This window comes from Calypte anna, chromosome 6 (assembly GCF_003957555.1).
Source record: "Calypte anna isolate BGI_N300 chromosome 6, bCalAnn1_v1.p, whole genome shotgun sequence".
NCBI classification, from domain to species: Eukaryota; Metazoa; Chordata; class Aves; order Apodiformes; family Trochilidae; genus Calypte; species Calypte anna.
In genome coordinates this window covers 20,237,861-20,264,490 of record NC_044252.1, presented here as the reverse complement: position 1 = coordinate 20,264,490, position 26,630 = coordinate 20,237,861, and the positions used below count along the sequence as shown (strand labels likewise).

Below are 26,630 nucleotides of genomic sequence, written 5' to 3'. Positions count from 1 at the left end.
GTTAGAAGTTGGCATTTTCACAATCAAGACTTTCTTTGAAAATCTGAAGTCAGCAAGAATTATTTTTCCTATTTTTCAGTTCTCTCCATAGAGCTGTTTCTACTGAGCCAGTTTCAGTTAAAGCCTGCAATCTTTTTCTGTCAAAGTGCACACAAGACCAGTACCTTCTACAGCTACTAAGCAATGCAGACAGTGTCAGCACCTGGATTGCTGCTGAAATTGTAACGTGTCACACATCTAAGGTTTGTAATTGGTTTATCGGATTATTAATTTGTTTTGCTTTTTTCTTTTGTTATTGTAGCAAAATAGCAAAGCTACAAGAAATACTCTGAAATACACCTGTGAGTGGGTAGTTAACAATTTGGTTTGTGGTCGCAAAGAGGGTGTTGTATGTCTCGGATATTTTGCAGCTGCAGGTGTCAAAACCTAATAGAAAGTAAGAAAGAGAGGGAGAGAGATGTTAAACTTTAAAAAGGACCTTGGTGACAGAAAAGAAAAAACTTTATGTTGGAGTAAAGTGTTACTACAGTCATCAGTTCTGATAGAATATTCAAATAGTAAAGCATCTCCCTTCCTTCTCTTTTGATTTATTATGTAGATTTACCAAATATATTTAGCATATCTTAAACTATTTTGTGTGTGTATATATTTATAAATATACATATATATATATATAGTATATCCTAATATTTTTTTTCAGCTGCAGGTGAACTTGTTATCAAAATTTCTTCTTATAGCAAAATGCTGCTATGAACAAAGAAATTTTGCTACTGCAATGCAAATCTTAGCAGGCTTGGAAAATCTTATTGTACGACAGTTACCAGTAAGTTTGGGACTCTGTTCTGTAACTGTGTTGTTGAACATAATCTTGTTCCAAAACAGACATGCATGTGAAAAATAAAAATATATTTTGTTTTATTGTAAGGCCTGGAAAATTTTACCTGCAAAAGTAGCTGAAATAATGGAGGAGCTCAAGGCTGTTGAGGTATAGTATGAAGTCTTTAATGTAGAAATTCTTCTTTGGGGTTGGATAGGATGCAAGATCTGCTTAAATGCAAAATAAAGCCATGGTTATTACTTTTTATTATTAAGATTTTAATTTTATTTACATCTGTTGATTCTTAATCTGAAATATTACATTAATTTTCTCTCTCAGTATTTCTCAAATATGTATCCTGTTTGACTAAAAACTTCAGTACAAGCTAGGACATAAGATACACTTTTTCTGGTGAATTCTGTAGGGGCTTTGTGGCTGTAATCTTTGAAAAATCTTAAATGTTTGTTGTCACAGGCATTGTGTTGCTGATCTATCATTTTTTGAATCCTAAAGCTCTAAAATGTCATGTTGGCTGTGATTTAGAACAATTAAAATTATGTATTAATTATCTTTTGATTCAAGTTACTTTCTTTGTTTCTCTACTTTGAAATGTTTGCCACCAGGTTAATACATAGCGTTGTCTTCAATTTCAATGTCAAAAGTTAAACTTGATGACAAATAAACACATAGTGCTAAACACAAAGTGGAAAACCTCTTAGAAAACCTGCCCTGATACTTCACCTAAGATGTATCTGTGTACATTTTTAAACCAGGTGTTTTTAAAAAGTGACAGCTTGTGCTTGATGGAAGGAGAAAGATTCAAAACACTTCCAACAATCCCATCAGCCTATGTTTTAGCTATGCACGTCCAACAACTTGAAACTGGAGGATTCACAATGACAAATGGAGCTCACAAGTGGACTAAACTTAGGTAATTTTTACTATATTATGTATTGTATGTATGTCACCAGGCTTTTTGAAATAGAATATTGCCTGAGGGGGTAATGACAGCTAAGGCAGCATTGTACAGTTAGCAGTTTGAATAATTTCCTTTTGACATCTATCTAAAGAAATATATATTCTAGAAGAGAATGATTGATGCCTTTGACTTCGCTTTAAAGTCTAGGGATCTGGGTGGGCTTTTTTTGGTTTTGTTCTGGTTTGGTTTTTTTATCATCAGCAAAACAAACTTATCTTTTTCACCATATTCTTTTTCAAGAAATATTGCAAAGGTTGTAAGCCAAGTTCATGCATTTCAAGAGAATCCTTATACGTATACACCAGACTTCAAGCTGCAGGCTTACCTCAGACAAAGAATAACTCGTTTTAAAGATGCAGACATTGCTGCCTTGGCAGCTGACAACCGTGCCAACTTCCATCAGATACCAGCGGAAAAACGTGCTCGAAAAATTCAGGATGCACTGCGCAGGATGAAGGCAACATTTCAGTAGTTACTTATGTTTAATCTGTTCTATTCAAAGTGTAGATTGTATGGCTGCATTAAGTTGACTTCATCTCCCAGAACAATTCCCAAGGAAATACTTCAGTGACTTAAATGCTGTCTCAAGTTGAAATGGTTGTATCTCCTAGCATGAAACTGTAAAATGATGATTAATAAGATTTGATTCTCTGCCAACTGGATGTCAGATCAAAAGAATAAAGCTAAAGAGATAGTAAACTTCAAAAGGATAATTAATTTTGTCCCTGTTCTTTAGCATAGAAAAATAATTAGCCCACAGACAGCTATCTGAAGAAAACCTATGAAAATAAGGTAAAATCACAGCTTCTGTTGCAAAGCTGGCCCAGGAGGGTTCAAAGTATAGTTCATTAAATGTTGAATATGTTTTTATATAAAGATAGTACACTTCTATGCTTTCACAATGTGCATAGAATTCAGGGATCCTATGCTATCCTTTGACTGCTGATGTTTCTTGCTTTTATGTTGTGTGTTATGAAAACCATAAGTGACTTCAATAATTGGCTATCTTTTCCTTCAAGCATACTAAAGGAGAGGACTGTGGTGCAACTTTTTGTTTTGATTTTAATGTCATTGAACTAACCTCTTTCCAATGAAAGTAAGATTTGAATCTAAATATTGCAACATTGTTGCTCTGCCTCTGCCCTCAAAGCCTTGCAAAAACATTAAAAATTGTTATAAATGACCGAGACTCAATATTCTGTTCATGGTTTAATTAATTAATAAAATTGAAATTGCAATGAGCAAAACAGGGCTGGGTGCATGGGGAGTCTCCGCTCCACTCACGCACACAAATCTAAAACTCTAGGACTACCTTTTATTGATTACAATTCTATGAATATTCATCTATGACACAATAAATTGCTTTTTTTTCTGTATTTGGCAGAAAAATCACTTTACCAATTTGTATGTGTGTGTATGTATGTGTGCACATTTATTAAATCTTTTGCTCTTGAAGTTGCTTCTGTAGATTGCAGTGCCCCATCAGCTCCAAATAACTGTGTGAAATTTGGATCTGCATCTTGTAAAACCACTGCTACCCTGATCATAGAGCTTATACTTAAAAGACCTCGAAATGTGATGCTATTGCTAGAAAATTTATTGAGCTACCCAAAATTATGCAAGGTCAAAATAGTAAGGCTACAAATTAGTTACAAACACAAGTATTTCTACCAGAGGGAAAAACAATAGTATTGGGAGAGAAGTGGGGAAGTGCAAGAAACAGCTAAAATTATCTCTATACTGAAAGTGATTTGCTGGAACTGCATCCATGTTCTGGGAGATGTGGAGAGCAGATGTGAACTGCCTTCGCATGCTCTAGGGATGGAGAAAGAAAATTATGTAAGAAATGGGAATGTGCACATCTCTAGTATTTTGCAAATTGTACTGTTTGACAGAAAGGCATGTGTAATATTTTCAGTGGAAAGCTTCTACTGTTCTTGTGTCAATAACTGCAATTTATGTATTACAGGCCACCTGCTTCTCATCTTTTTCAAACACTGGGTATATCTGTACTTTCCACTAAATACCTCAGATTATTTTTCATACTAAAATACTGGTAGGAGATTTATGCTTGTGAACTTATTGCTTTAAACACTGAAGAACCCAGTCCTCAACAGGGCTTTCTTGCATTTTTTCTACTTTTACTACAATTTATTTTGTTATTTACCATATGTAGGTTTAGCATGTATTGTGACTTACTCTTAAAGAAGTAAGATATGTTGTTGTTTCTCTAAAAATTGCTAAAAATGAAAACATTTAACTTTTATCTCCTATCCTTCTATCATAGAGTGATTTAAGAATGTTAATAATCTTCTGTTCAGACATACATTACACATATTTTATCCAGATGCATTTATTTTAAAGAATTTATTTTATTAGTAGTTGTTTTTTCTCAAGTAAAATTATTTTTCACTTAAAGCCACACCTTGCCTTTCAAAGACAGTAAAATATAAAGTAGCATAAGCTTTTCTAATGTAAAGAACTCCACAAAACTTGCTAATCACATGATCTAATAAATGTGTTTTATATAGTTGTCAGATACTGTTGAAGTTGCGTTTGTGGGTTTACTTAGCATTTAAATTGTGCACCCATGATATTACTTCATATATTTCTTACAGGTTTTATCAGGATTGAAAGTAACTGCTAAATCTAGAAAATACTGTGTTTCTTATGCAACAATAACTTTACAAGAATTTTAAAATAATCTTAAGTCTTGTGTATAGTGCTTGAGTGTATCAGACCTTATATTGTGATAAATGCATAGTATTGAGTTGTGGTACTACTTTGGGGTGTTTTCATCAAACAGATACTTAAGATTTTGTACTTAGACACAACTCCAAAACAGCAATGACAAAAATTTTAAATAGCTATTGAATAAAGAAAAAAAAATTTTTTAAATCACTCTTTCACAAAGAAAGCTTTGTCCATACACACTGATGCATGCACATCTTTTGTGACACGGATTTCAGAATGAAGTTGTCTACCATATAACTGTACCACTTATTTATGTCAAACAAGTAGGAAATTTTCTCTCTTTGGGGGAATGGCCTTTTAATAGAACAATATATATGAGAGAAGCAAGTTCAGTTGTATCTAGTTGGCAAAAAAATTATTGGCATCAATAACTGAATTCCATGAACGAGGGAATATGCAGTCTGTCCCTATGTTTTCATTCCAATTCCAAATAAGAATGTTTGTTTTAAAAACTGTTTTTTTTTTTTTCCTGCAAGCCAGAATTGCCACCAGCTGTCCTACTTCATTTTTTTGACACTTCCTTCATCTTGCTTTTGTGTTGTTTATCTTTTCAAACAGTGACCCATGGAGTTTCTGAAATGAAGTCTGCTCCTTGGGAACCTTTCCAGTTGCTCTTTGCATTGGTGCTCTCTGTGTCCCTTTGCAGAAACCTTTGGCTTGTCTCAGGATCCCTAGGGTTTTCAGGTCTCCTGCTAGAGAGCAGGGACCTGTGTCCTAGTTAGACTAGCTGCATTTGAAAGTAGGTTTCCAGCTCCAGCACTTCCAGAGGCCTGCCAGGAAACAGGGAAGAACTCAGTTGGATCTGATGAACTATTCCATAGAAGCCCAAACTAGGAAGCCAGAACATATTAATGAATCAACACTGATTTGTGATTCCGACAAATTTTGTTCTTTGGGAATTTTTCAACCACTCTGAATTGCTTTTTTGGCTTTTTATATTCCTCCTTTATGTATTGAATCAGTTTCATAAGTATTTCTGAGACTCACAGCTTCTGTGAGTACTTGATGCTTTTTGCAAAGGATTAAGATTTTATTATATGTTTCTAATTAACAAAAGAAAAAACTACAATTTGAATGGAGGGAAGCCAACAATAATTTTTCAGTGTTAAACTTATGGTAGAATGCAAGGTTGTGTCCAGTAAGGCTCTGAAACAGGTCTTTCTGCATTTGCTTCATGCTTTCATTAAGATGCTCTGGTTTTTGAAGATGACACGAATCTGTGGGACTGTACAGGCATACAGAAGAAGATAATAGAAATTATCATGACAACTTTGAAGAATGATACACAATAAAATAAGGTATGTTGCACAAACATATGCAAAGTCTTTGTTTGTTTGTGGTTTGTTTTGTTTTGTTTCTAAGAGAGGATAAAGAATAAAGCCACTTATACTGGGCAGGGTGTGTCCTGACGTGCCGTCAAGGGTATCTCCTAATTCTCTGTTTCTTGATAGAAGGAAGTGAAAGGGCAAAGAACTAGAAGATAAAAGGCCAAAAAAGAACAGATGACTCCTGAGATTAGCATATAGGTCCACAGCCATTAAAAAAGCAACATTTTTGAAGGTAAGCTGCAGAACAAAGATAGTGTGCTTATGTTAAAAGATCATTGTTTGGCATATAAAATCCCCTGAATCGATTGACCAAAAGACTGAAACCTACAGAAAGGTGTGGGGAACTGCAATTGGTCACCAAAATACACAAGATGAGATAGCTGACAAATTACACGGCATCTAAAATTGCAAGGATGTTGTATTTTGCAATGTCACAAATAGTCCCTCACTTCTTGCTTGTCCAGAGGAGCAAGGAGGGAAGGAAGGAGGGAAAGGAAGAATAAAACAGTATTAATATGTGTATAGTTGTTTCAGAATCTAAAGCCAGGCCTCCATGGTCTTTTTCTGTAAAATTTAAAATTAATAGGTCTAGGTGCCATAGTATGAGGTCTGTAACTGGCCATCAGACAAGATGAGACCTTATCTGTACAAGCAAGATGCTTTTTTAAAATTTTACTGTGATTAATAGAGAATCAAGTTGAAAATGTGAAGGTGAAAAGCAATTGAGATGAAAGTTACCGTGAAACAACAGAGTTCTTGATTCAAAGACAAGAGAGCACGGTCTTAAGTTGTGCCAGGGGAAGTTTAGGTTAGATATTAGAAAGAATTTCTTTACAGAGAGGGTGATCAGGCATTGGAATGGGCTGCCCAGGGAAGTGGTGGATTCTCCATCCCTGGAGATATTTAAAAAGAGACTGGATGTGGCACTCAGTGCCATAGTCTAGCAACTGCAATGGTGGTTCAAAGGTTGGACTCTATGATCTCTGAGGTCCCTTCCAACCCAGCCAATTCTATGATTCTATGAAAGGGAAGAAATGGATGAGAGAAGAAGAATAACAAGTGGGTTTCAAAAAAGCAAACTTGAATAAACTCCAGGAACTGGTACATAAGGTACCAGGGGAAGAAATTCTAAAGCAAAGACTTTCTAAAAAGAGGTTTCTAAAACAGGCCATATTTTAACAACAGTCTAGCCTCACACAAAGGAGAAAAAACCTGATAGTGTAGCTGCAGTAAAGGGCTCATCAACGACCTGAAAAAAAGTAAAAAAGAGAAAACTGAAAATGTAGGAACAAAAAGGCTGCATTGGCAAGAACCAAATACAAATACAAAACGATTCTATTATTCTATCGCTGCCTCAGCTTCTGCAACGTTTTCTCTTGTGCAGCAGTTTCCTGGATTCGAGGTCTTAATATAACCAGGAGATGGCACAGGAGAGCTTTAATGTCAGAGAGCTCTTAGAGGTACACCCTGAACACGGTACGAGCAAAGCTCTCGTGAGGAACAATCGGCCTTCAGGTGTCTGAAATCCGCCTGTTAGAAACAGGGAAACACGAAACGGCAGAGATTTTTTTATATTTCATTTATAAAACGAGCACGTCTTTACATTCAGCTGCTTCTTTTTAATCTTTCACAGAACTGCATGCACATGCAACTCATAGTTTTAAACGTTAATTATCTTCTATCAACGAGTAATACACTCATTTGTGTAGAAAGTGTCAAAGGATGAACACTGCATTGTCTGGAGAAAATCTAGAAGCTGAAGTAAATGTTACAAGGGCAGTGCTAAGCATCTAACCTAACTACATTCCTGTCCTCACCCTCTATAGCCCCGTTTTTCCCTTATCGGTAAATTGAAGGGGGAGGTCAGGTCGTGTCTGTGCTGCCTGTTTCAGGGTGCAGTGAAGGTAGACAGACAGCATCATTTGTGCTCTGTTGCTACAGTTCTGTGTCCTCTCAAAGTTGCTTTCTTCCTCAGCTGATTGTCATATTTTCAGGACACTTAATGGGGAAGAATTAAAAAAGTAGCTAGGAACACGACCTGTAGAAAAGCCTTGAAGTCAGAGCAGGGGGGCAGAACGTAACATTCACTTCCATTGAATTTGGACAGAATGTGTCTGAAGCATTACAAAGATCTAATTTATATCAGGTATAAAGTAAGGGACAGAAGAGTCATTGGAATATTTCCACTAATGGGACCAATGCATTTCAAAGCAGCGTTGTATGGCATAAACCAGGATCTGCACAGAAGGTGTGCGCAGGGATGACCCAGGGCTGCCAGCTGCAATAGCTCATTCTGCTGACTCACGAGGCACAAATGCTAACTCCAAAATAAAGGGGCAAAATAATCACTCAGAGTGAAAATGAAAGTGTAAAGTTACTTTGAAGGATGATAAATGCTTAAATTATGGTACAGCTAAGTTTCTTTACAAAATATTATGAGAAACAAAAAATAATACAACGGTTCTTAATATTATATTTAATAAATTGCTAAATGCAACTTTAGAAGTAAACATCATGAAAAAATCTATCTTTCAGCAAACACAGTCAGAGAAAAAGGCCCTGATCTAAAATGTGAAATAAGCCTCTCTGTTAGATTTTGAAAACAATTCAGTGTGTCTAAGTGTGATATTTTGTGGTCTTGATCAGAAATGCTAGTCCAAGTGATCTGAACAGTTACTAAAACAAGTGGGGACCTATGTGAATTTGCATATGTCTGTAGGTGCATCTTATTTCCCTAGATAATTCATATTTTAACACAGCCCAGATCCTAAAGCACGTAATGCACGTAACAATTAATCCTTATCTACTTTGGAAAACAAAACAATTTCTTACACTACTTTTCATACCAATTCCTTTCAAATAGTAGTTTTAAAAGTCTTCTTTCAAATCTAAGCAGAATAAAAACAACTACAGACTTCAAAGCAGTTTTGTTTGAGCAGTGTCCATAGACATCTCTCTCAATAACAGTAAGACAGCAAGAAGTTCTAAAGAAGGATTTACATGCCTGAAACTTGGCTGGTTTTCCAAGTACAATAAAAAGTTAAAAATAAATTCTAAAAGGATCTGCTGGTGAACCTTACTTCTGTACCAAGAGCAGGACAGGATTTAAATGTGATCTTAATTCATATCAACTTTGCCTTCTCTTTTTAATATCTTAAATTTAGATAAATATATACATAATGAATACAAGAATATAAAATATAAATATAATACAAAATATTAAAACTATATAAATATATATACATATAATTTTTCTTTATTAATATTTACATCTCTCTGCAGAATACACATAGACCTTTTAGAAAGATTTTGCTCATTCTGCTTAGCTGCTAGTAACAGCCTTCTGGTAAGGAGCCATGGGAGTTCTTGGTATTTTGAGTGCAGTGTTGATTTAGATCAACTCCAAACATGATGAGACACTTAATTTTCATCTATGCATTGTCACTGTTTATTTCAGGCCTCCTGGTATTTCTGCACATATGGTCTTTTCATTCCTCATGGGAAAGTAGTTCTTATTCTGTCAGAGAGAAAAGATTATAATAATTTATAATGAAGAGACCAGTTAGAGGCCATTTGTAATGCTTTAAAGTCCTAAAGAGTTATTTATTAGAAATTATAATGGTTGGCTAAACGTGCCAGGGCAAAGACCACAGGAATTGTATAGCAGATGCCAGCAGCCCTGGCTTCACTGTGCAGACCCTCACAGGAAATCTTTGTGCCCACAGATGAACATGCACCATGTTGATGATAAGCTCTTTTTTTACTCTTTAAATTGCATCACCACCTATCTGTGCCCAAGGACCACATGTTCATTCTACTCTAGTCTCATAGGACTTTCCACTCTTACAGGAAGGATCACTTGCAGTTAAAAAATGGCAGTCCCTTTCTTTGGTCTTGTGTAACCCCAGTGCAGCAAGGACAAGTGGTGGCAGTTTTCTGGAGTACCTGTGAGGAATCCAAACTACTCTCTCCGATTTCTTCAAAGCTTTGGTGAGAAGAAGGTACCTCAGAGCATGATCCTGCCCCTCTCCGGGGCTCTGTGCTGGCTTACTTAGGGCAGAGCTGCCCTTTGATCTGGAAGATGCAGAGCAGCAATTAATTCTCAAAAGCCTGTCTTTACCAAAACCCTAACTGGCATCCAAGAAGAACTAGATAGTTCTGCAGACGTCCTCAGCCTGAGACCAGTATTGTGTATAGGTATTTCCGTGGAGCTGCTTTGCATATAAATACCATTATCTTGATCCTATTCTTATGTTCCAGGTGGACATCTGTAAGGACACTACTTGGCATCTTTGAATGCAGCTACTGCTCATAAGAAATACAGGAGTCAGTGTCAAGTTACAAACCTCAGCTTACTTTAATTCTCCTGGATGCTAAAGTATTCAAATTTACAGCACCTTACATAGCATAGCCTGGGCTGGCATTTATGTTCCTCACTCTCCTTTGGCCTCAGGAAGCTGATCAACCTTATTTTCACAGGTGCTGACTGCCCAGAGAGGAAACACGTGTATTGTGTGAACATCCACATCAAATACTGATACAATATTTCACCGCAATATAAATAATATATTATAAAATATATACATATATACTTAAAATAATAATATAACCTACTTATAGGTATATAAAAATTGAAATATTAAACTAATTTATAAATATAGAAATATTCATATGAATATAACAATATAATAAAATAGTATAATTATATAAAAATAAATAATAAAAATAATCATCACTAAACAGATCTTCAGACTTGTGCTAGTAGCAGGAATGTTGGTCTGTCCACTCTTTGTCTCCTCCTCCTTACAGCAGCAGAGTGAAAGGTCTTATCTGTTCCTGCTCTACTCTGAGAAATTTCCAAGGACTTTCACATGAGCAGATTTTTATCCCATTGGCAATATCACTGATTTTAAACATAGTGTTTCTGAATCATGGTTTAGTAGGAGGTTTTCAAACAAACGCTTAATGGAAAATGTGTTGAAACAGAAAGAAGGCAGCTTAAGAATTTTAGATAAAATTAAACTAGCAGCTGTTAAATATTGTAGCAATCATTACATCCAGAAATCATCTGCCATCTGTCCAGGATACCTCTATATTTTATGTATAATGGAAATGAGATTTGGTTTAACCTTGTCACAACATGACCAGTTTGTGTCTCTGAGAGCTGAACATTTGACATCAGCTTTTGACTTTGACATTTGCCTCAATAAAATGCAATTAATAAACTAGACTATAAAAAATAATTTGAAGCTCAGATGGTGAAAATGTCTCTAAAAATTTAAAGATACTATGTGGCAGATGTATCAGTGGATGCTAAGACTCATTTTCTATTTTTTAGAGCACCATTGTATGTTGTGTATTCTTTTTGTCCTGTCCAGCAGTTTCTGACATAAACTGACATAAAGCTGGGAAAAAATGCTATACACATAGAAATTTTGTACTTTTAAAAATATATATATTTGCATAGAGATAAGCATATATATCGTATATAAGTAGCACTTAAGTATATTATTTAGATTGGCATGTATATATAATATTATGTAGAGACTCTAGAATGGAAATCATTCTGGACACAAGAGTCATACTTATCTTCTTGAGATGGGATCTTGCCCCATCTATGATGCAGAATGCTGTTAAAGTAATCAGAGGGATTTAAATTAAGATTATGTATGTACCTGAGAATTTGGTCCTTGAGAACAGCATTTTGCCTGACTGCAAAGGCTTGACAGGATTCTCCAGGCAGGCAATGGCACTGGCAATTCCCAGTTCTGACTGGAGAGGCTGCTGCCAGCATTAAATACAGCTGACTCCAGGGACTTGTCATGTAGTAACTCCGTTAACAGAGCAGATTCCTGTGTGTCTCCTTTCCAGCTCCTGCTTGCTTGGTTTACTCTGTGAAATCTGTTGACACCAGAACTGGCTAATGCTCAGAAGTCCTGGTATTGTAAAGTATTTAATCATGATTGTGATGGGGGTAGTCTTCATGTTTACCTAATAAAAAGAACAGTTCTTTCCCAACCTGTGCTTGAAATATTCAAGGTAGAGTGAGGAAACAGGGGGTATGGGGACACATTAAAAAGTAAATTAAATTTTAAACTAATTTTGTATAGTTTGGTCAAGTAAACTCTCTAAACTTTCCATTTTTAATCAGATATCAAACACTTTCATGTATTTTTACACCAGTTCCTTTAGTTTCCTTTAGGTAGCTTGTTCAGTGTGCTCAGGCTGTTGCTGCTGTGCAGGCTGTGATTTCAGTCCATGCCTACTCAGTCCAGAAACAAAGGGCTTGAAAAAGGCTCTGATCGTGCCTGGCTGTAGTTCTAGATCACCTATCAGCTGCCTTTAATATAAAGATAGTGCTTGTATGTTTGTTGGTTAGAGGCAATTAAACTCTTTCAACAGTACCATCACTGATACAGCAGAGGAGGACTCAAACTATGCCATGACAATGAACAAGGAGATACAAAGCTCAGAAGGGCCTCACAAACCAAACTTAAGCACGGTTCGGTGAAACAATTTTCTAGTAAGCAGAAAGTAGTAAGATTTTGTGGTAGATGGCAACCATTTTTTTGAGCATATAGGAAGTTGAAATGTTGGTTTTGGGAAAAAAAGTTAGAAAGAGAGTTTAAATAAAATTTTTACTTCATTAATATAAAGATATATATCTATATTTTTAAGATTACAATTTAATACACTGAAAGTTTTGAGCATAAACCAGGTAGGAAGGCTTCACTCTTGAAGCCTCTGACTCACTGACAGTCTTAGAAGCATGGTTACATTGATTGCCGTTGAAAAGAAAGGGAATGCCGAGAAATCCAGAGTGGCAGAATAATAGAGCAAGTCATAGGGTACAATAGAACACTGAGATTATGAGCAGGTGGTGGAGGTGAGTGTAAAGCAGAAAGCAGGAGCAAGGACAGACAAATCAAACATGCTGTCATGGTTTCTGGAGACAGACTGATGCCAAGCAGGGGAGTGATAGGAGTTGTCTATGGTGCAAGTAGTCTCTGCTCTTGCACGAGAAAAGGGGGAGGATGAGGGGGACAGAATCCGTGGTTACCATGCACTTCAAAACTGCCTGTAACGCACCAAACTTGTCAATATATTCCAGAAGTATTGCTGCAGCAGCCAAGAGGTCGTGGTGCACACACAAGAAAGCAGGTATAGGTGGTAACACTTCTGAAAGAACATGCATAAGGCAATAACAGGTAAATAAGGAATGACATGAAGGGTAAGATAGCAGAAAAACCTGTCTGACCTGTGTTAAAAACAGTGACTCGATGTATCAACAATAAAACTTTTTATTGAGAGAAATGTAAGAAAAGCAGCGTGCTGCAGAGTGCTGGGCGGCCGGCGAGTAGAAGCTTTACCCATGGCTCGCAAGTTCAATAATGTAAAACCGGTTCTTTTATACTTTTCGTAAACCCCTTCCCCTTAGTCTCTTATAATTTTATCATTGGTTTTCGTTTGCGGGCTCTCCTAGCATTAGTTCTTGTTTCGCGGGCTCCTTTCTGTTGCTGAGGGAAATGGTTACATGTCGTTCTTGTTTCAAGGGCTTTTGCGGTCGGCCGCCTCTTCTTATTTTTCTGACTTTTCTTCCCTTGTAAGTATGCTTAAACATACACTTTAAAATAACAGGATATAACATGCTATTTCAACAAACAGCCTAAGCAAACATTATTAAATTGAAAGATACACTCAACAAAACAATAAATTACAATTTTAAAACTTTTTTTTTTTTTTTTTTTTTTTTTTTTTTTTTTACAACCTGCACAACACAAAAGATCTAGGAAGGAAGATATGATGTGAATTCTATAATTTCAGCAAAATGTTAACTCTAAGGCAATAATTGTTTTTTCCCTGATTCTTCAGTCTGGAACACATTTTATATAAGCAGAAAGAAGTCAGTCGATTCGTACAACCCAACAGCCTTGACCTTTGCCGTTTCTGTTTCGCAGCTTCTCCAAATCCCTCATCCTGTGCCTGGTGCTTATCACCTGATGCTCCAGTCCCAAGAGAATAAAGTAAGTTTATCCACTTCACTGTCTCAGTCTGTCTCGGGAACGCAATGCGTAAACCCAGAGAGGAGCGGGCTTGAGGAGGTCCCTTTAGGCAGTGAATCTTCTACTTGAAAAGGAATGTAAAAATCGATTCTAGGGCAAGGGGGATTGGGAGCAGGAGCGTCAGCGTCCGGGGGTGCTGGTCCCCGTGCTCTCCCCCAGGGGTGCATTCCCCAGCGCCGTTTGAGGCCGCTTAGCTCTATAAATGCCATTTGCATCGGCATAGGATGTAACAAGAGCCATAAATCACACCTCCAGGGGCAGACACGGCGGAGCCGAGTGTCCCGAGCTATGGCGATGTGTGAACGGTATCTTTTGTTGGGGGATGGACTGATGGCAATTAGATGATACTTATCTGGCCCTTTGATGTGTATTTACACAACCAACGTTTTCCTCCGAGACTTGGGGTATAAAGGAGAAGCCGTGCTCCCTAACACCTTCACCGGCATCTCTGAAACCAGACAGGATGACCAAGGCACCTTTCTCCGTGGAGTGGCTGTCCCAAAGCAGCCAGGCTCTCAAGAGCCCTATCGAAGGCTCCCCGCACCGACCATCCTCCACAGGCCACCAGCTCCTCTCCAGCTCCGGACTGAGCGAATGGACTAAGGAGAAGTCCTCCGACCCCCGGGCCGGGAGAGGTGGCAGGAGTAAGGAGCGCTTGGAGCCCCCCTCCTCTGCAGGTAACCGCGGTCTCCGAGGCCGTCGGGACACCCGGGTGCTCCCGGGAGGGGGAGGGTGAACGGGCCGTGTCGGGTCGGTCCCGATAGGGACCAACTGCAGTGGCTGCCCGGATGAGAAGGAGGCAGGCGGGCACACCCATGACTCATTCCCGCGCCTGACTAACCTGACTGACCCATTTCTCCCTCTCCCCTGTCCCCACGAGCAGGCGGGCGGCCGTGGGGAGATGAGCAGCTGCCGCCGGAGGCGGGTCCCGAGTGCTCGGGCTCTGAGGAGGCCGCTGGCAGGGGCGGGCGGCGGCTGCGCACGGCCTTCAGCGCCGAGCAGCTCAGCACCCTGGAGAGCTCCTTCCAACGGCAGAGGTACCTGGGGGCCGCCGAGCGCCGCAAGCTGGCGGGAAGGATGCGGCTCTCCGAAGTGCAGGTGAGTGCAGGGGGGGACATGGGGGTGCGCATGGGCCGTGACAGGGGTCATAGCTTGGACGTGGGCCAAGGCATGGGCTGGGTACTGCTGTGAGTTCATCTCTTCTCATTCCTCTCCTCCCAGATCAAGACCTGGTTTCAGAACCGCCGGATGAAGCTCAAGCGGCAGCTGCAGGAGCTGAGGTCGGAGCCTTTCTGCAGCCCTCCCCTCCCTTACGGACCTCAGAGCAGCGTTGTGCCCTTGCCGCTCACATACGTGGCCCGGCCACGACCTCTGCCCCTGCAAGGGGCTGCCTCTGGAGGATTCACCTTGGCGACGCTGCCGGCACCCACTCTGGACTTTAGCAGCTCCTGCAGAGCACAGCCTGTGGGCTTTTGGGCAGCACCCTACTTTGTAGGGTACAGGGATCCCAGAGGTTTCTTGCTGGGTGTATGACCCCTCCTAATATGGACTATGACTAAGAAGGATTTGCACTACTGATAGCTGTCTGGGCTGGCCTTGTCTGTAACTGCATGGTGGAGTTAAGACACAGCACTGAGCAAAATATTTTACAGATACACCGAACAACCTGGATCTTGGATTTCAGATCCCTGCATTTATAGGCACCTGTGTAAAATAGCAGCACAGTGGGAAAAGTACTATTATAAATGGAATCTTTCAGTAAACCCAAGTGCTTTCCAACTTTCCTGTGAATTCATTCCACAAAGAGTGATTACAGAAAAGAAATGCAACATTCCAAAGCTGGTTTTCCCTAAATGACAGTAATGTTTGTAAACATTCTGCTATGCACTTTTTTTTTTTTTTTTAATTTGGATGATACTCCGAAAAACTTAAAATTAAAAAAAGGTCTAATTTCAGGGTTGAAAAGGGGTGCTGAGAAATTATTCTGGACTGATGTACGTTGTCATAAATCTTTCAAATCCAATTGTTAATTAACATGAGCAATAAAAAAATTCCATTTTTTTAGAGTTCATCTTTGGGGTTATTAGAAGACGTCTGACACACTTGTCTTCTGGTTTCATATAATTAAGGGTCTGAAGTTTCTCTGTCACTCGTGTCAGTCATCCTAGAACACACCTTTTTTCTATACACTTTAAAAAAAAAAAAAAAAAAAAAAAAAAAAAAAGCATCATTATGACCACTGAAGGCTTTGGCCTTGATTTTCTGAATGGATGTCACATTTGGAACTGCTTAATCATTTTTAATCCCTGTTGCACATTTCTAGCCTTAGCATTTTGATTGCAATTGCACGATTAATGTGTTTCTAATACAAGGTTATCAGAAAACTAATAAGGGCTCAGGTGCTACCAGTCTTGCTGACATCATTCTCTTTAGGAATATGATGCAGTTTGGGATTAGGGAAATTTCCCATTGAATGGGGGTTTACTTCTCTAAGTCAGGTATTACTAAACAGTCATATTGATATGAAGGAAGAAAATCAACCTTCAGGTTCTCTGACCCTTTCAAATGTCATTGGGGAACTAGGATGTTTCCAGAAAGAGCTCTGCAATGGTGCATATATTTTCTATGCTCTAGAGCCCTGACACTTTAAAATAACAAAAGTCAAGGTCTATAAATATGTAATTTACCTGGGGACAAAAAAAGAATTTACTCGTGAGACTCGATTTGACTGTTCCATTTTCAAGGGGATAGTGGCAGATGGGTTAGGTGATCGTCTGATCATCTTGTATGTTCACTGAGGACCACACGTCTCCTCAAAATACCTTTCTCACCGTGTACAAAAGGAACAGTGACAGACTTTTGTGCTGTTAGGTGCCAGAGCCGGAAGTACCGGAGGGATTAGAACCTTCCAAGGGGACCGACTGGGCCCAGGACTTCCCACAGTGTTGTGTATGCCCCCCAAACCCGGACCAAATGGGGAAGAAGGGGGGGCGAGGGGAAGGGTACCACGGCAGCTGGCCCGGCTGAAGTGAGAGAGAGATGAAATGTTTCAAGATGAGAGGGAGAACAAAATAGTCCCACTCGTGGAGGGGAGCAGCTCCCACGGGAACAAGGCTTGTGCCGGAAGAGAGACCTTCCTGGGAGAGGGGGTCGGGGCCTCTGTCCCAGAGCAAGCGTTGTTGCCATGGAACGGTTGCCAATGTGTTGTTGCCAACGGACGGCTGAGAGAACACCAAGGGAAAGGCAGAACCACACCTTATCGGTGTCTCCCAATGTCCCCAGTAAGCTGTCTCTCGGGGGCAGCTCTAGCTTAGCCCTACCGGGGATGTCTGTTCCGCATCTCCTCAATCTAGTAACCCGGAGCCAGCGCTGCGACAGCACCGAGTTCCCTCGGCTGTCGGGCCGGGAGACAGGAGGGCAGCACAGAGCCGGCTTGACCCTGCACTTGTCCACACCCGAAGAAAGCTCGGCTGGGGGCCCTCGGTGCTCGGGGGGGGCGGGCGGACCCGTTCCCGCTCCGTGCAAAGGTTTAAAGCAAGCCAGAGGCAATTGGTTGCTGCCTGGATAATATGTAATGTTGCAATCTTTGCCCGCGGGGGCTGTGAGGACCACACTGCCACGAGGCTGCGGGGACGAGCACCGCCGGCCATGGGACAGTCACCGAAATTAAAGTTTTGCTGCTCTGTGGTTTTGCTAAGGCAGGCGGGTTCCGTGCCATGGACGCGGGCTGGTGAGAGGAGATACAGGGGTGTCCTATCTTCGGGGATGTGAGCTGCAGAACGGCGGGGAGAGGGAGAAGAAGAATTCTGTTTGAAAAGGTGCTAGTGAGCACTTAACATGATGATTCCTTGGCAACATGCATGCTAAAGAAGCACATGAAGTGTCTTGCCAGTGTCTTGGCAGCGCTAGCTTGCAAGTACTGTCCCTGTTCCCTGACAATTGCTCAAATGAACACGAGAGGTGATGCCTTGATTAGGTACCTAATGGTAGCAGATTCCTCCCAATATCGACATCATAATTCCTCTTTTGTCTGAAAAAATCTGTTTTCTCTAGAAGGTAACTACTACATTCCAGTGAGCTAGAAAACTATGTGACATCGTTTTATTTTCGCTATAGCAGACGAATTTTGTTATTAAAATGTGGCTGCAAGTTCCCTTCACGTTTTAATCCTGGTCGTTTGAATGTCTCATCCTATGTGTTTTACTCCGGCAGCAGTAAAGGTGCATTAGAGCCAGAGCAGGCCCACTGCCCACTGGCAGCTCCTCACCGGAGCGCAAAGCGTCCTTGCTCTGGCACCGCACCCACAGCCCGCACCAGGGCCGCGTCGGCTGCTTCTCTGATCAGCAGCCCTGCAGATGACCTGACGGGCTCTCCCTCAGAGCTGCTGACAGCCTCCTTCGCTTCTAGTATACCCCTTTGTGTGTTTAGAAGCATCACAAAAAACATCAGTGCCGGAAAGCTCTCCGGCAAGGCAAAGCACTGTCTGCAAGTCATCTACAAATGGCAACGCTGAGCCGATTAGTTGGGGAGGAGCAGTTTAATGCTTATGGGGTGAAACTGTTGAGGTTCCCGAGAAAGAAGCTGTATAACCTGGAAACCCGGCTCCCTGGGGAGGAAACGGAGGAAAATTGCCAGAGAACTAACTTCAAAGCCTTTCTCCCCTGCAGTGTGTGCACGGAGGGGGTGAAACATGATTGAATTAACACAGCGGTAATGGCAGGGAGCGGTCTGCACCCTGCGCTCGTTAGCGCCTGCCTCAATTTGGTGAGAGCAACCAACAGGGGACTGGGAATAGGGTTGGGGTATTTCCCCCCCTCCATCTCCCAGACACCGTGGAGCCACTCCAGGGACCTCCTTTACAAACCAGGTGAAGTTATGCGGCGTTGTGTGCTAATCGAGAGAGATCTCGCACTGGCAGGCCATTATATCTAATTGCTGCCCATTATCTCGTTCTTTGGTACGCAATTAGATGACAATTAACTTAATAAATCCCACCGAGGCGGGGACAGGAAGAAAGAGGAGAGACCTCTTCGTCTCGATTTTTTTTTTTTTAAAGTGCGGACTTTATTACTTTTCCTGTATAACAGCCTCTGAAACCACTGGGTCTCGACTTAATGTTATCTTGTAATGGCATTCAGTAGGGAGGTATTCCCGGGAGCTCTTTGGTATTCAGGTAGGTTAAGTGCTTTAATTCTTGTTTTAGTGCTTAGTTATTCTGCCTGGGCAATTCTGAACAACTGTGGAGGTGTCAGAAGTCCTCAGGCAACGTGGTGGTGTCGTGCATGGGAATTCAAGTACCTTTTTGTTTTGAGGTAACTTGTATTTATCTAGGTGTTCTGTTCGTTAGTTGCGCAAAGAACTGAATGAAACTTCCATAATAAATCGTTTTTAATGCAAAGAGCATGTTTGCTCCCACAGCTGCTGAATAGGAATACTTGGGTTTGTAGCTTGTGAGGTGGGAGGGAAGAGGGTGCAGCACTGCCGGGTGAATCAGTAGCATTTGTTATTTATGGTGTGTTAGCCCGCATTGTTCCCGTGGGCAAAGGAGCAACCGGGTGATGGCCCTGTTAGTGTTCACGGGTACTTCAAACAGAAAAGCGTTCATTCCGGAACAATCGATCTTGTTGGTGCCTAATTGACTATCTAATAGCACCTATCAGGACATCAAAAGGGACGCTGAATAACCTAGTTAGCATTTGCAAAGGGGAGCAGTGGAGGATACAAACAGTGATCAACTCTCCCCCCAGCCGCGGGCTGGCAGCGGCCCCGCCAGCCTGGGCCATGCTGCTAGATGGATCCTTGGCTGTTCTATGGCCTAAGATGGAGAAGAGCAAAATACTGTCTTGCCTGCACTTCCAGCAATGTTAACTCCGTTTCCTCTCGTAAGTCAGATTGCTTACGTCTGACAGGCTGCCACAGACCCTCTCGTAAAGAAAAATGCTGCCTGGTTTGTGGAGCTGAACATAGAGCGGGGTTGGGTTTGTTGTGTTGTCCCCTGCTCCTGGGGAAGTGGAGTGGCATTGCATTTGTTCTTGCTGCATCCTTCATTATACTCACTTCTCCACTTTTTGCCAATAAGACTTCGAAATACAGATATTTCTAAGTTTGTTTTTTGTGGGTGGTTTTGGGTTTGTTTTTTGTTGTTGTTGTTGCTTTGATTTTTGTTTGTTTGGGTTTTTTTTTTTTTTTACAGGAAGATAAATGAGATCTGCCTATGATGGAGCCACGAATTCTGTAGCCCAGAAGATCCCAGGTCCAGTGAAGCCACGAATTCTGTAGCCCAGAAGAGCCCAGGTCCAGTGACCTAGTACATCAGCTCTCAACCCATGATAAATGCAATGACAAGTTGCTCAGTATACCCTTTTTTTCATGGACTGCTAACAAACATGGCTAGTCGAAGGAATGTTTTGATCTAAATATTTGCCCAGTTATACTAGAAAGTTTTACTTTAAAAATATTATTCCCCCATTTTCCGATTTGTGGCTGTTTTTTTCTTATGCTGTCACACAGAAACAGGTGGGATACACCAGCTTCTTGGGAAGTATAAGTACTTTAGCTTCTGGCAATGGGTGCAGGAAATGCTGCAGCCTAGAAAGTGGGTTGAAATTTTCTCCCAATGATACTTTACATGTATATTGAGCTGCTGCAGTCCTGATAGTTTTCATGGACTTATGCTTTGTGTATGTGCACAATACCACAAAAGAAACATTCCTGTTGTGTACCAATGAGCTAAAACTATCATTTCCCCCTAAAAGTCTTATGGAGTTCATATGAAGGGGGGGGGGGAAAGTGATACAAATGAAGCAGACAAAATTTAACACCACTCAATTCAAGCACCATATTTTTGAAAGGTGAGCCTCTGTCCACCCAGGGTCATCAAAGTTTTCAAGTTTCTCAAGCTACCACCTCTTTTGATGGGTGCTACAACAGCCATGTAACACCTCCCACCCTTTACCCATCTGTTCTAGGGTTTTGTGGTCCACAGATGCAGCTATGTCCATCTGGGGAGGTATAAACATCTTATTCAACTGACAATTCATATTGTATTTGAATTTTACTTATTTACTTATAATTACTTTATTTACTTTATAATTACTTTATTTACTTTATTTATTTACTTATAAAGGGGAAAAAAATGTTTTTTCATTGACATTCAGCAAAACAGTGGGATGGAGCAGCTGCTTCCCTGCATTGTCAGTCAAAGGGCAGGGGAAATTGCATCAGTGATTCAGTGCTACTAACAGTTTTGCTTTGTCAGACACTTACTGTATAAATGCAAGTGCACACACTGGTCAGTTTGGGCACAGCATTGAATGATCATCTCATTTTAATTTTGGTTTGATTTTGGCACTAGGGATGAAGGGTGTCACTGTGTGCCTGGGTGGGGGGGACTGCAGGGCATGAGGGACCCAGGGCTGCCTGGCTTGTCATAGGTTTCATCTGCTGGTGGGAAGTCCACCCTGGGGGAGCACACTACTTGCTGGAGCTTTTGAATCCCAATGGTTTTCAGCTACTACATCCACACTTGTTTTTGGCAAGGCAGTCAGGTTCTGAAGATTGTATGCAATGCATTACAAGGAGCAGCTTGCTCTGGATGAATTCATCATAGAATCATACAATGGTTTGGATTGGAAGGGACCTTAGAGATAATCAAGATCCAACCCCCTTCATGGCAGGGACACTTCCCATGAGACCAGGTTGCACAAGGCTTCATCTAACCTGGCCTTAAACACTTCCAAGGAAGGTACATCAATGAGCTCCCTAGGCAACCTTTTCCACTGTCTTACTACCCCTACAGTGAAAATTTTTTTTTTTTTCTAGTATCTAACCTAGATCTACCTTCTCTCAGTTTAAAACCATTACCCCTTTTCTCTTGGGTGAAAAGCCCCACCCCATCTTTCCTGTAGGCTTCCTTCATGTGTTGGAAGGCCATGGTAAGGTCTCCCTGGTGTCTTCTCCAGGCTGAAGAGCCACAGCTCTCGTATTGTCTTCATAGCAGAGGTACTCCAGCCCTTTGATAATCTTTGTGGCCCTTCTCTGGACTCTCTCCAACAGGTCTATATCTTTCCTGTGCTGGAGGCTCCAAAGCTGTATGCAATATTCCAGGTGTGGTCTCAGAAGAGCAGAGTAGAGGGGTAGAATCACCTCCCTGGCCCTGCTGGCCATGTTTCTGTTGATGCATCCCAGGATGTGACTAGCCTTACGGCCTGCAAACACAGACTGGTGGCTCATGTTGAACTTCTCATCTACAATCACTTGCAAGTCCTTTACCTCAGGGCTGCTCTCTATCCATTCTCCCCTCAGACTGCATTTTTGCCTGGGGTTGTGCCCACTTAAATGCAAGACCTTGCACTTGGCTATGTTGAATTTCATTAGGTTGGCATGGGCCCACCTTTCCACCCTGTCAAGATCCTTCTGGATGGCCTGCCTTCTCTCTAAGGTGTCAACCTTGCCAGAGGTTGGTATCACTAGCAAACTTGCTAAGGATACATTCTATCCCACTCTCCATGTTTGCAATAAAGTTATTAAACAGCACTGGTCTCAGTATTGACCCCTGAGGAAATTTTTGCATAGCTCTCTGTGTGGATTTTTTTCACAGATGGAGTTATTCAGAAATAAGGTGGAGGTAATGTGTATGGCGGTGCATTTGCTCCAAAAGAGGAACCATACACAAGTAGATATTTCAGGAATAGCTGTTAAATCCAGAAGTTCTTAAAATTTATGTGCAAGCACTTAGCTCTTTGAGGCAGCAGTGAGTCATCCATCCCTGTTGGAAATGCTGTTATGTTTAAACATTCCCTTTTTATGGTGGCTTTGATTGGGTCAGTGGCACTTGCAGATGTGCATTTCTAACCCAGGAAGGAAGTCTGGTCTACAGCTCAGTGTAGTATGTATCCAGTATCTTGGGCATTTGTTCTGACTTGTGCATATCAACCAAAATGACCATCTTCTGCCAGTGGTAATTGAATCTCCAAAAGGAACAAGCAGGGCTTGTTCTTTATCAGGGCTGCACCAGTGTGAGTATAGCCTCTGCCATTCCTGTCCTTAAGAGCTGATGTTGCAAGTAAAGCTTGAGGAAGAATCCAGCTCCTGGGCTCTGTGGACTTGGTAAGGTGTTTGCATTGCTTTAGTCCCTGGGCTTTATTGCTTCCCTGGGACCAGAGCTGGGACAAGCTGGAGGGGGGCTGATAGCCCATTGCCAGTTCCAGTGGTCACTGAGCACATGAAACAAGGGAAATGGGTAGCAGAAGATACGCTTTTCTCCCCTGATCTATTATAGATTGTGACCTTTTCAGGGGAGTTGGTTCAGTTGGGGTGTTTTATTTTCAAATTGCAATTTTTTTTTCCAAGAGAAATTGCCCTCATATATACTCTTATGTGTGGGAACCAAGGTTACTGCTCTGTTCATAGAAAGAAAGTCTACCCACCCCTCTGTTAGTCCCAGGCTCCTGGTGTTGACTTTTTCCAGTTGTGCAGGAACCCTGACATCAGTGGGACCTGGGGTCCTGTCAGTGCTTTTACATAGTTACAGGGATGGTGCCCCCTTCTCCTGGTCTTTAGGGAAGCATCGAGGATTAGACTATATGCTATGCAAGCACCACTACTGCCAGTGGTGTCATGGTTGGTGCTATCTTTTTCTCCGAGATCGTCAAATGCTGTGTAAGGTAGAGAAAAGAGTCCGGAGAAGGACTGAGCTGCTGGAGTGCACCTTTTCCAACAAAGCTTTCCTAGAGGTGTTTCTTGGTGTCCTCTCTGAGTTACAAGGCCATCGTCCTTCTCTGTAAGCGATGTGTAGATTTTGGATAGTTTGAAGTTGATGAGGTGCGAGCTTCACTTCTCACTTAGTGCTTTGATTGTTAAATTCTTGGGAAGGCCGGCTGCGTTTTCTGGTTAGACAGACGGTGCCAAGTTCAAGCCGAGAGGGCCCGCGGCCTTGCTAACCCCAGAAACTGGCCGTGGCCCCCGGGGGTAAAGGCTCAGCCCCGAAGATAGGGACTTCTTGCTCGCAGCCCGCTACGGCTTTTCCCAGGAAAGCTGGTGTCCACAACTCTCCCCGAGGTGAAGTGCCCGACGGCGTGGCTGTCAGACCCTGACAATGTTACGTTGTACCACCACGCCTCCTTTCTGGTTTCGGATACCCTGCGCGGTGTGGGACCCCACAGCTGAAAAGAGAGTGGGAAAAATCGCGCTGTTATCTGCACCGTCGGTATCTTTAAAAACCCCTATGTTGAGCTGGGCCTGCCCGTGCCCTGCCCTCCGGGGGAGAGAGGTAACTTTGCACTTCAAGGGGGTTCCCCCGACCCCGCAGACACGCTGGAGCCAGGGGCTGTAGACATTTGCCAGACGTGTGAACTTTCCTCCTCGATGGCAGCTGCTATCTCTGCTCGATTCCCTCTTTGATGTGGGTTCGCACTTGCAAACGCGTCCTTCGGAGACCGGAGCTCTCATATAAGATCGGGCCGAGCCCGGCATTCCCTAGCCCCTCTCTGCCATGAAGCAGGCCGAACTGCCTTCAGCAGAGACCAAGCCCCAAGGGGTCAGGCCCCATATTTGCTGCGCGCCACCTCCCCGTGCCCCTACCTCTCGCGGCAGCACCCCACTCCTGGCTAGAGCCCAACCCCGACGGGGGGTCCCGCGGCCATGCCAGCCCGCGGACAGCGAGCGCTGTGCGACAGAGAGGGACAGAGCCAGTCCCCGGGAGCCCGCTGATCCGTTTCCATCGGAGCCAGGTGGGTGAGGGAGCGACAGGGAGGGCCAAGAGGGGTAGCGGGGGAGGGGGACAAACGCACGCGGGACTTCGACCCCTGTCGCTGCAACGTCCCGGCAGGACAAGGGGAGGCGCAGGCATCGCTCCAGCTGTGTGTAGCGATTTCATCGCCGCCCAATCTCTCCTTTGCAGCCCCCGACGGTGGCTGGCTGAGCGCCGACGAGTCCTCAGGCTACGAGAGCGAGAGTGCTGGCGGCGATCGCTCCGCGGTAGCGAGCGGGACCCGCGGACGGCAGCGGCGGGCGCGGACCGCCTTCACCTCAGAACAGGTGTGCCGGATGGAGAAGACTTTCCAGCGCCAGAAGTACCTGGGTGCCTCGGAGCGGAGGAAGCTGGCAGCTGCCTTGCAGCTCTCAGAGATCCAGGTGAGTCCCGGAGGAAGCGGATTCCTGCCGCCTGCATTGGTTAGGGTAGGCACGGCGGTCTACGTAGGCCTTCCCGGCGCCAGACATCCGTAGCGGTCTTCAACTGGGGAAGGGTAGTGGGGACCCTCGGGGGCTGACGAGTTAACACTCGGGGAATTCTGGAGCATTTGCCATAGGGGAGGTATTAATATTCTTTTGTTTCTTGGTCAGGTAAACTGCATGTGCAGCGATATGAGAAGTAATCACGAAGGTTATACGCAGTCTTAAAGACTCAAAATTAATAGTTTAAAATCGCTGAACACGGGCACTTTTCCACTCTACATCCCCCAGATCCTTTGCTATTTGTTAACGAGGGCGAAAGCATCAGTTCAAGTCTGTCAATATGCTCCATTCGGGTGGAGTAAATTGTCAAGAGCAATTGCGATAGAGTTATCCACAGTTCGCACGCCTTTTTAAAGCAAGGTCCCAGATGTTTCTTCTACCTCTCACCCTGTTCTTTTTGATACTCAGATCAAGACCTGGTTTCAGAACCGGAGGATGAAACTGAAGAGGCAAATACAGGACCAGCGCAGCCTTGTGTCTCCTGCTCCGCTCTACAGCTACCCCCTGGTGACACCACCAGCCCTGTTTCAGGATGGGCTTCACTACCCCTTTGCTCCACATCACCAGAGACTCCTGCCTTTTGCACCGCTGCCTCCTGTGCAGTTCAGCTTCTCTTTTCCCAGATACAATTCGTCTCAAAGCAACTACCACTTCATGGCAACCGAGCTGCAATACCACCACCACGTTCTTCCCCCTCCTTTCCATCCAGTTATTCCAAACAAAATGGACAAGCAATGCCACCCTCTATATGCGTTATAGAGAGATGGGGGGGGGGTGGAACGGGGCAGGTGGAGGGTAAAATTGTTGTATGCTGTAATGTATATATATTTTTTTTGCCTAGAATCTCTTCTCTGATTGGGAAGATTACGTGTTTATAATTTTAAGCTAAATTTATATATGGAATAACTGATATTAAAATTTATTGAATGTTATGCCATTTATTAATTTTATGTTTTATAATATAGTACTTTAAAAATATTGCTAATCTATAATCTTCATCCAAAAGAGTGTAAAGTGAAATTAATCTTTCCTTAAAATCCTTCACTGAAAGGAACTGGAGGAAGAAAAGCGATAGCAGAAAATTATTTCTGCTGAATTTACTGGTTTATTAAGTTTATTCTGATATAAGCATAAACTGATTTTTTCATTGCACATTCACATCCCTAGTTTTTATATATATCTATCCATAAAAATCTGAACAAAGTTGGAACTATGTTTGCCAGCTCTATAAAGGCTGCAGTGTAAATGACCACAGTCACCTGCACTCAGGTTTTGGTTAATGGGGAAGGCTTTAGATTTTTTAATACACCTCACCTTACATATCTCATGAGGAGATATATTCTGTATACTAGTTGGGAGCCTGGCCATTACCAGTTGTGCTGCACTGTGCCTTTGACCTAAGTGTATTCTCCAGGAGGAAGGATTAAGTGCTGGTGAGTTTATCTTCTGAATAT

At 42.3% G+C, this 26,630-nt stretch overlaps 3 protein-coding genes across 3 annotated transcripts in view; all 3 read left to right on the top strand.

Annotated features, from left to right (window-relative positions):
* Positions 1-2,268, top strand: part of KNDC1 (kinase non-catalytic C-lobe domain containing 1) — a 60,827-nt gene extending 58,559 nt beyond the window's left edge. The window contains exons 26-30 of the mRNA XM_030453427.1: positions 92-242; positions 701-823; positions 926-985; positions 1,591-1,748; positions 2,037-2,268. Coding sequence (XP_030309287.1) covers positions 92-242; positions 701-823; positions 926-985; positions 1,591-1,748; positions 2,037-2,268 — 724 coding nt within the window. The remainder of the gene's footprint in view (positions 1-91; positions 243-700; positions 824-925; positions 986-1,590; positions 1,749-2,036) is intronic.
* Positions 2,269-14,811: 12,543 nt separating this feature from the next.
* On the top strand, positions 14,812-15,474 carry LOC115598524 (homeobox protein vent1B-like; the record flags this gene model as incomplete). Its single annotated transcript, XM_030453256.1, has 2 exons — positions 14,812-15,039; positions 15,163-15,474. Coding segments are annotated over 2 exons (540 nt in total), but the record flags the coding sequence as incomplete, so codon positions are not given.
* Positions 15,475-24,433: 8,959 nt separating this feature from the next.
* LOC115598539 (homeobox protein vent1-like) lies at positions 24,434-25,935 on the top strand. Its single transcript, XM_030453463.1, has 3 exons — positions 24,434-24,671; positions 24,842-25,074; positions 25,585-25,935. Exons 1-3 carry the CDS (start codon positions 24,434-24,436, stop codon positions 25,933-25,935), a joined length of 822 nt encoding a protein of 273 aa, XP_030309323.1.
* The last annotated feature ends 695 nt before the right edge of the window (positions 25,936-26,630 follow it).